Source organism: Oncorhynchus tshawytscha, unplaced genomic scaffold, assembly GCF_018296145.1.
Source record: "Oncorhynchus tshawytscha isolate Ot180627B unplaced genomic scaffold, Otsh_v2.0 Un_contig_7223_pilon_pilon, whole genome shotgun sequence".
Lineage (NCBI taxonomy): Eukaryota > Metazoa > Chordata > Actinopteri > Salmoniformes > Salmonidae > Oncorhynchus > Oncorhynchus tshawytscha.
Genome location: NW_024609518.1, coordinates 105,126 through 114,421, shown reverse-complemented (window position 1 = coordinate 114,421; position 9,296 = coordinate 105,126). Strand labels below are relative to the sequence as shown.

Below are 9,296 nucleotides of genomic sequence, written 5' to 3'. Positions count from 1 at the left end.
CTTTGGTTCTAGAATCTCAATCTAGAATCTAGTTGAAACATCACAACATTTGACAGAAAAACAGATGGAACCTTCGGAACCTTTTTGAGGAGACAAACCTATGTGCCTGCATGGCTCATTCTTTCTGAGCAGGGTTTCATCGAGACTTGACAACAGAAGAGGTGGAGGAGGAGAAGATCGTGGATACCTCATGCTCATCATAAACATTTCAAATTGGGCAGCATGTTATGCTGTGAAATCGTTAACGTTTTCATGCAGGAACAGTTATTTGTACCATTAGTTAAGGTAAAAGATGCATTTGAATTTTGAGATCCATATAGTGCATGAAATAATCACCTGACTGCAGAGGAAACAGCATTATGTGCTTGTCTTAGAAAAGTTGTTTTTAATGGTTTTATAATCTTTATTTATGATTAATCCTGTCTCTCAACTTCAACTAATCGCTTGTATGTCGTTTTACTGTTAATGTGTAAAAATATATGTTTTGCCCGGTGGCTTTGAGTTGCCAACTGAAGAAGGCAATGTATCCACATTGCGCTTTTTTTTTGTACAGTAGACGTGACATTGTGACCATAGTACATGACTGTTTTTATCCTAGTACAATAATTCTTACCTGTCTGTCTTTGCTATTTCTCAATATTTAGAAAGGTGCTTGTTTAGTACTAATACCCAACAGTTGAATACATAACTTTAATACATGTTTTAACAGTTTTCCTATTAGATTGTGCACACACAATATTTGAACCTGTCTTTTAATATACTATTCTGCTAGCTACAGCTATAATGGATGATGTCAGTCAGTCTCCTTTCCCCTACTGTATTTATTAAGTTATCTATGAGAAGAATGTTTGGCTCAATGTTTGGTTTCTGGATATGTTGAGGTGCTTTGGGAAAAGTGAGAGGGTTTATTTGCAAATGTTATGGTAAACCAAGGACTTTTTCATGTTGAGACAGAGTAGCCTTGGAGCTGAAAACTCAGTGGAAAAAGCTTTAGTCCCCTGAGCCATAGACTGCAATGCTTTTGAATTGAATTCAAACTTTTTTTTTTAGGCTGTGGCTTGATTTAGACAAATATATATTTTATACTTGTTTTGAGGACAAAATACAATACATTTGGACGAAAAGGCGTGTATTTTGGTGTCTTATAAAATATTTAACTTCAAAATATGACTGGAGTTTCTCTTATAGAAAATATTACAGCATTTCATTGAAGAAAATAAAGCGTCTGTCATTGGAACATATCACCCGGAACACATTCTATATTTTTCTGTTTCCCAACGGTCATATTAGCTTGTAACACTGCACACGTTGACGTTTTATTTTTTATTTTTAGTGTTGGTAAAATCTAAATTCGCTGTCATTCATCGTTTGAAATGGAGATTTTCGGTAGCACCTTTGACGATTCGGTGTTCGAGGAATCAAGAGCGAAGCCGACTGTTGTTGCACTGTCGACTTACAATGCAAAGTTCTGTGAAGCAGAGGTGAGTGTTAACTAACTACCTAACGTTAAGTAACATCAGTTTTTTTTGTTGCTAGCATTGCAATGTGTGGATATTTTTAACTACGAGTTATCTATTTCAACAGTGGTTTTGGGAGAGCATCGACACAGAGGACATTTTGGAGGTGCAAAAGATCTTCAAATTTCGAGCTGATATGGCGTACAGGCGAAAAAACTTCCAGGTATTGACCCCTCTTCCCTTGAGTCATTTAGTTACACACTGTCTATCATATCCATCTAGTATCCAAATGCTTTTCTCATCTGTTAACTATATCCATTTCCCCAGGAAGCTTTAAACGCCTACGCTACCTGCCTCTCCTATATCCCTGACGGCAACCTGGCCATTAGACGGGACATAATGGAGGGAATGGCAAGGTGCTGTTGTCACCTGGGGAAGAGAGTGGAGGCCCTGGAGATCACAGAAACACTTGTAAGAACCGTTGCTGTTGAGTGAGTCTTATCTTTATACATTATTGTAACATATGGTTTTTATTATACATTAATAATACAAAATACCGAGTCTCCTCGTCCAGCCAGCTCGTCTGTGGACAAGGTTACAGTATACCAGGTAGTAAAATGGTTGTTTTGAAAATTAATTCCATGGACAGAAAAATGAAGCCTCCAACACCTGTCACCTTACCGGTCTACTTCACCTGACTGCGAACGTCCACGAGCGCTTCGGAGACCTCAGGAGCCAGGTCACGTGTCTGCAGCAGCTGTGTTCTCTCCACCCCTACCACCAGTGGCACTGGATGAAGCTGGCAGAAAGCTACCTTCATCTTCTTCAGTCTCTGTCAACACCCTCAGGCTCCAGTCCTCTTCAACAGGGAGATGGTGTAGAGCCACAGCCTGACTCTCAGACTGAGGAGCAACTGAAGGAAGAGCGTGACGGCGTTTGGCTCAAGGCCTGCATGTGTTTTGTCCGGGCCAGGTAAATAATCAGTGCGAGACAAGCAGACAAACATCCTATTGACCTATTCTATATGGAATTCCATGGATACAAGTTTGTTGGGCAGTCTTTAGGACTGGTTTCCCGAACACAGATTGAGATTCTCCATTGAAAGTGCTTTTTAGTCCAGGAAAATACTTACTTTACATCTGGGGAAATTAGCCCTTGGATTAAGGCAGAGAGCATATTTACACATTCATCCTAAATGTCACTGTTTAGCACAGTCTTTGTCTTGTGAAGATTGTTGTTTGACTGTACTATGTTGCCTTGCCAGACTCCTCCTCAGGGCATTAAAGGGCCAACAGTCATCCTTTGTTCTCCAGAACAGTGAGAGAGCCCTACAGAAGGCTGATGAGGCTCTACGTTGGCTGGAACTGAAAGACACCACACTACAACTAGTCTCTGAGGTGAAACTGGTTAGAGACACAGTACATAGACTACTGTTCTCACATGGTGTCTATTCATCAAATAATGTCCTGTAGTTTGTCTTCTGGTATGTTTTAAATTAAAGGAAATGTGTGGCTTGCTGGCACCAAGATGTCATGGTTATGCTTTTAGATGTATTAGATGTATTACAATTGTAATGTTTTGAAAAGGTAAGAGGTACACTTCTGACCAGATTGATCATGCATCGTTATTGGTGATTTGCCCTTCAGGTGATGTCAGAAGATCTAGTTCCAGAGAGAATGAGAGAGGACAACCAGGATGGAGAGAGCTTGGCAGGTCTCTCTCTGAAGGACTTTGAAGACAGGTGGTGGAACAGACTGGTACAGACAGGAGTACTGAAGGAGGATGGACCTCCTCTGTAAAGACCAACTAGGCTACACATTTTGATGAATGTATTTATTTTTTAATATTGCGTGTAACAATGTGCTGACCGCCAAATGAAATATTGTCACACTTCAATCTACAGTCCAGTTTAATTAGATAATTGCTGTATTGAATTTCAAAGTAGAACCATTTGGAAAAAAGTGTGATAAAGGTTGGACACATTTTAGAAAACTTTTGATTTGGCATTCTGCATTACCTCGGGCTTGACAGTGTATGGATCAGAAGATTTGTCAGAAGGTATGTTTGTTAAGAGGCCCGGCCCTTGGCTAAGCGTAGCACACATCACTAGGCTGTCACTCAGCGTGGTTCTATCAGGGTTGATGGGTGGAAGAGGAATTCATGTCTGTGACATGTTGTTTTTACTCCATTTAATTAACATGTACTGGAACACAAAGCTCTCAGCCTGAAGGCAGACAATGATCATCCTTATGAGATAATTATGTGATTGAAGTACTACTGTACTCCAGGCATCAAGATAAGCAAAACAGGCACATTTACTCTATGAAGGTTACTTGCCCATTTTCAGTTGTGAGATAACATAATTTACCTCAAACAGGGTGTACTGTCAAATTTCAGTATGATGCCATTTCAGTTATTTAGGAACAGTAAACCACTGGCCAGTCTTGAGAAGTGGGTGTCTGTCCAACAAGCCGGTTGTCCCTCCATAAAGAAGGTAATTGCTGTTAAAGGGTCGCCAGGTCAGGTTGTCTCCAGTACTATAATCACTGGAGAAGGTTCTCTGGAACAGGGCAGGCCTGGTTGCAGTGTGTCTCTGTGTGATCCAGTCAAACCTGTGGCTCCGGGGACCTGTGTAGTAAGACTGATTCACCAAGCACTGGGAGGTTGGTGGTGCTGTTGGCTGAGTGTTGTGGTGTCTCTGCTGGGAGGTTGTTGGTGCTGTTGGCTGAGTGTTGGGTTGTCTCTGCTGGGAGGTTGTTGGCTGAGTGTTGGGGTGTCTCTGCCGGGAGGTTGTTGGTGCTGTTGGCTGAGTGTTGGGTTGTCTCTGCTGGGAGGTTGTTGGCTGAGTGTTGTGGTGTCTCTGCTGGGAGGTTGTTGGTGCTGTTGGCTGAGTGTTGGGGTGTCTCTGCTGGGAGGTTGGTGGTGCTGTTGGCTGAGTGTTGGGGTACCTCTGCTGGGAGGTTGGTGGTGCTGTTGGCTGAGTGTTGGGGTGTCTTTGCTGGGTGGTTGTAGTTAGCTGAACTGTTGGGTTTTGGCTAGAGTATCTGAGCTGGGCTGTGGTGGTTGGTTGAACGGTAGATTGAGTGTTGAATCTGGGCACAACTGTGGTGGTTGGTTGATCCATAGCCTGGTTATTGAAGTATCTGTTCTGGGTCGTGGTACCAGGACTGGGGCAAGGAAGGTTTGTCAGTGGGGTTGATGTGGCTGCTGCTTGATGGGTGATAAGCGGCCTGGTAAGTTTGAACTCCGTTGCCACGGTGAGGAAGGCTGGCACAGGCTTGGAGCTGGCGTAGAGCTTCCTGAACTCCAGGTCGAAAGGCTTGACCGCGCTGCCCTTGAAGAGCACAGCCAGACTTCTGTGGACCTGCCAGGACAGCCAGGTGAAACTGAGGAACAGAGCACAGTGAACAGATTATTACTACTACAAACATTTCTGAAAATTCAAACAACCATCATAACGTTGATCTACCTATTCAGTATGACAACCATCCTAACGTTGATCTACCTATTCAGAATGACATCGACCATCATAACGTTGATCTACCTATTCAGAATGACATCAACCATCATAACGTTGATCTACCTATTCAGAATGACATCGACCATTGTGATTGTGACATTGATGTGACTATTAGCTAATTATACAACAGCAATGTACCTGAATGATCCAGCCAGCACTAAAGTGCAGTCAATGATCATGAACTTCTCTTTGATCTGTCCAGTGAGTTTCCTTCCAGACTTTGCACAATACGTCTCTCCTTGTATACTACGGACCGACATTTTCTGCAGACAGAATACAGCGGCATTTCATGTAGCAGTGAGTGAATGACAAACACAAAAAGCTATCATCAAATTGCTAGTTTACAGTACAGTTAAAAAGATGAAGAAATGTCTGAAAGGTGTACCTTTAAAAAATATATAAATATATATTTAAATAGGCAAGTCAGTTAAGTACAAATTCTTATTTACAATGATGGCCTAGGAACAGTGGGTTAACTGCCTTGTTCAGGGGCAGAACAGATTTTTTTTACCTTGTCTGCTCGGGAATTCTATCGAGCAACTTTTCGGTTACTGGCTCAAAGCTCTAACTACTAAGCTACCTGCTGCTCTAACCACTAGGTTACCTGCCGCCCCACCTTTTGCAATCATTAGTGTCATCTAAATATCATGATGAAAATAACCATTAGCAGAGACTCACAGTGAGGTGATTACTGTTGATCTGTAGTGTCTCACACATCTTGACAAAGACCTGCAGGTTGATATGGTCCAGGAGCAGGTAGACAGACACATTCCTCTTCCTGGTTGCCTCCAGGATGTCACAGAACATCTCCACATCACTGAATGTGTCCATTACAATGGCCAGAACCTGCAGACATATCACATGTTTGCTGTGATTCGTATCTTCCACATTATTAGTTGTCATTATGAACTGGGTGGTTTGAGCCCTGAATGCTGATTGGCTGACAGCCGTGGTATATCAGACCGTATACCATAGGTATGACGAGATTTATTTTTACTGCTCTAAATACGTTGGTAACGAGTTCATAATAGCAATAAGGCACCTCGGGGTTTGTGATATATGGCCAATATACCACAGCTACGGGCTGTATCCAGGCACTCCGCGTTGCGTCGTGCATAAGAACAGCCTTTAGCTGTGGTATAGTGGCTACATACCACACCTCCTTGGGCCTTATTGCTTAATTATAGACGATACTGAATCTGCTTGATCAAACTCAAAACATCATTATCCAACTTTCAGGGCATTCAGACATCAGCAGCTTTCTAAAAGTCTGCAAAAATATAATGCAGGTTTAATCATGAGAGTAGATTGACATCTCCAAATAGTTACCAGTGAAAGTTGTATGACGTACCATTGTGGCCTTGCTGATGAACTCCCTGAGCAGGTCTTTCATGCTGGCTGCTCTATCAGACTGGAAGTAGACCTCTACACTGGGTTCACCCTGCAGGCGGTAGCTCCAGTCCTCTGCCGGCCAGCCATGGTCCAAGCCAGGGGGCTCGCTCTCCAACACCGATGGACAATAGGTGTTTGTCTGGGAAGAGGTGGTGGAGCCCTCTGCCTGGTCGTCGTTCTCCGTCCCACACAGACTGCTGGTGCTCAGGTCTGTAGTGTTCTCCAGGATATAACCTTTAAAGAAACATAAGTGATAATACATTGGCTTTATATCTAGTGCTTTTTACACAATGCTTTTCAGGGAGGAAGCCCTTTACAGTTGTGCAACAAATACAGTACTAGAACAGACTGATGGTTTAAGGTAGATAAGAGGAGGCAGGAACAGACTGAGGGTTTAAAGTAGATAAGAGGAGGCAGGAACAGACTGAGGGTTTAAGGTAGATACGAAGAGGCAGGGACAGACTGATGGTTTAAAGTAGATAAGAGGAGGCAGGAACAGACTGATGGTTTAAGGTAGATAAGAGGAGGCAGGAACAGACTGATGGTTTAAGGTAGATAAGAGGAGGCAGGAACAGACTGATGGTTTAAGGTAGATAAGAGGAGGCAGGAACAGACTGAGGGTTTAAGGTAGATACGAAGAGGCAGGGACAGACTGATGGTTTAAGGTAGATAAGAAGAGGCAGGGACAGACTGAGGGTTTAAGGTAGATAAGAAGAGGCAGGGACAGACTGATGGTTTAAGGTAGATAAGAGGAGGCAGGAACAGACTGAGGGTTTAAGGTAGATAAGAGGAGTCAGGAACAGACTGAGGGTTTAAGGTAGATAAGAGGAGGCAGGAACAGACTGATGGTTTAAGGTAGATAAGAGGAGGCAGGAACAGACTGATGGTTTAAGGTAGATAAGAAGAGGCAGGGACAGACTGATGGTTTAAGGTAGATAAGAAGAGGCAGGGACAGACTGAGGGTTTAAGGTAGATAAGAGGAGGCAGGGACAGACTGAGGGTTTAAGGTAGATAAGAGGAACATAGTAGAAAAAAAGATCAACCTTTTTCCTCCTTGGACAGGAAGTCCACCTCGCCCTCTCCGGCCAGTACTTCCTGGTACATGTCCAATCCCTGGTTCAGCAAGGCGTCCATGGCCAATCTGGTGCTCTCGTTGTGGCTGAGGTCAACGTCACCCGACACCAGTGACACAGATGGGTTTTTCATCTCCTGTACACGCCGCCTCACCTTTCCCACTGGCTTGGACTTCAGGTACCACTGAACAGACAGGCCGTTGCTCTGCAGGTTCATAATGAAGCTGTACAAGGCTAATCAACATGTATTACCTGTCGTTACCTACTGCTGCTACTGAGTGAAAAACCCTTGTGGAGACACAGACAGGGATGGAGTAGCAGCCGTGAGGTTTCTGAGCCCGGCCCCCCTCAATCAATTGTACAGTTGGCTACACCCATAGAAGTAGAATTACATTGACTTGAATGGGGATGCCCGGTCTAGTATTGTTATTTCTATGAGGACATACCACCTGTGGGTTGCAGTGTGCTGGGGGGGACAGGTGAGCTGTTATGGGAGTGAGAGCGTGACAGAGACCTGCTGTTTAAAGCACTCCCTCCCTTGGTGGGGGAGAGAAGTCTAGTTGATTGACAGAGGTGAACATGACTGTCTGATCAGCTCAGTGGAGGCTGATAACACCTGACTGCATTCTTCACAGACTTGTCACTGCAATGTGAGTCTTATCACTCTCTCTCACTGTGTCGAAAGTGTTCCACAGCGATGCTGGCCCATGTTGACTCCAATGCTTCCCACAGTTGTCAAGTTGGCTGGGTGTTGAAACCGTTGAGCGTGAAAAAACGCAGCAGCGTTGCAGTTCTTGACATAGTCAAACTGGAGGCGCTTGACACCTACTGCCATACCCCGTTCATTCACCCTCTGAATGTTACACATACACAATCCATGTCTCAAGGCTTAAAAATCCTTCTTTAACTTGTCTCCTCCCCTTCACCTACACTGATTGAAGCCAAGTGATCGTTAGTCGCCCTGTGTGTGTATCCTAGTGATCGTTACTCGCCCTGTGTGTGTATCCTAGTGATCGTTACTCGCCCTGTGTGTGTATCCTAGTGATCGTTACTCGCCCTGTGTGTGTATCCTAGTGATCGTTACTCGCCCTGTGTGTATCCAAGTGATCGTTAGTCGCCCTGTGTGTGTATCCTCGTGATCGTTAGTCGCCCTGTGTGTGTATCCTAGTGATCGTTACTCACCCTGTGTGTGTATCCTAGTGATCAGTTACTGCCCTGTGTGTGTTGTCCTGCAGTGATCTTATACTCGCCCTGTGTGTGTATCCTAGTGATCGTTACTCGCCCTGTGTGTGTATCCTAGTGATCGTTACTTCGCCCTGTGTGTATCCTAGTGATCGTTACTCGCCCTGTGTGTTACACGTATCCTGTGATCGTTACTCGCCCTGTGTGTGTATCCAAGTGATCGTTACTCGCCCTGTGTGTGTGATCGTTACCAAGTGTGTGTATCCAAGTGATCGTTACTCGCCCTGTGTGTGTATCCTAGTGATCGTTAGTCGCCCTGTGTGTATCCTAGTGATCGTTAGTCGCCCTGTGTCCCCAAGTGATCTTTAGTCGCCCTGTGTGTGTATCCAAGTGATCGTTACTCGCCCTGTGTGTGTGTCCAAGTGATCGTTACCGCCCTGTGTCCCCAAGTGATCTTTAGTCGCCCTGTGTGTGTATCCAAGTGATCGTTACTCGCCCTGTGTGTGTATCCAAGTGATCGTTAGTCGCCCTGTGTGTGTCCCCAAGTGATCGTTAGTCGCCCTGTGTGTGTCCCCAAGTGATCGTTAGTCGCCCTGTGTGTATCCAAGTGATCGTTAGTCGCCCTGTGTGTGTATCCAAGTGATCGTTAGTCGCCCTGTGTGTGTATCCAAG

General features: G+C 44.4%; 2 protein-coding genes across 3 annotated transcripts; one reads left to right on the top strand and one right to left on the bottom strand.

Annotated features, from left to right (window-relative positions):
• Positions 1-1,262: 1,262 nt before the first annotated feature.
• zgc:101716 (uncharacterized protein LOC492784 homolog) lies at positions 1,263-3,353 on the top strand. Of its 2 annotated transcripts, none has more exons than XM_042315689.1 (6): positions 1,263-1,481; positions 1,585-1,680; positions 1,785-1,948; positions 2,103-2,429; positions 2,722-2,854; positions 3,104-3,353. In XM_042315689.1, the coding sequence occupies exons 1-6, from the start codon at positions 1,374-1,376 to the stop codon at positions 3,254-3,256; spliced, it is 981 nt and encodes a 326-aa protein (XP_042171623.1). In that variant the 5' UTR covers positions 1,263-1,373; the 3' UTR covers positions 3,257-3,353. The 2 variants fall into 2 exon arrangements, with proteins under 2 accessions (XP_042171623.1, XP_024261511.1); XM_024405743.2 differs by having other exon boundaries at positions 1,266-1,481; positions 1,785-1,928; positions 2,107-2,429.
• Positions 3,354-3,587: 234 nt separating this feature from the next.
• On the bottom strand, positions 3,588-8,052 carry LOC112237137 (protein FAM83A). Its single transcript, XM_042315692.1, has 5 exons — positions 7,413-8,052; positions 6,329-6,651; positions 5,656-5,823; positions 5,116-5,240; positions 3,588-4,843 (listed from the first exon to the last, which is right to left on the bottom strand). Exons 1-5 carry the CDS (start codon positions 7,657-7,659, stop codon positions 3,871-3,873), a joined length of 1,836 nt encoding a protein of 611 aa, XP_042171626.1. The 5' UTR covers positions 7,660-8,052; the 3' UTR covers positions 3,588-3,870.
• Between the last annotated feature and the right edge of the window lie 1,244 nt (positions 8,053-9,296).

Coding starts and splice junctions, on each gene's coding strand:
- zgc:101716 (XM_042315689.1), top strand. CDS start 1,374: ATGGAGATTTTCGGTAGCACCTTTGACGATTCGGTGTTCGAGGAATCA. Junction 2,430..2,721: donor ATGTGTTTTGTCCGGGCCAG/GTAAATAATCAG, acceptor TTGCCTTGCCAG/ACTCCTCCTCAGGGCATTAA. Junction 2,855..3,103: donor CACTACAACTAGTCTCTGAG/GTGAAACTGGTT, acceptor TTTGCCCTTCAG/GTGATGTCAGAAGATCTAGT.
- LOC112237137 (XM_042315692.1), bottom strand. CDS start 7,659: ATGAACCTGCAGAGCAACGGCCTGTCTGTTCAGTGGTACCTGAAGTCC. Junction 6,652..7,412: donor CCTGTCCAAGGAGGAAAAAG/GTTGATCTTTTT, acceptor GCATTGTGTAAA/AAGCACTAGATATAAAGCCA. Junction 5,824..6,328: donor TCATCAGCAAGGCCACAATG/GTACGTCATACA, acceptor ATATGTCTGCAG/GTTCTGGCCATTGTAATGGA.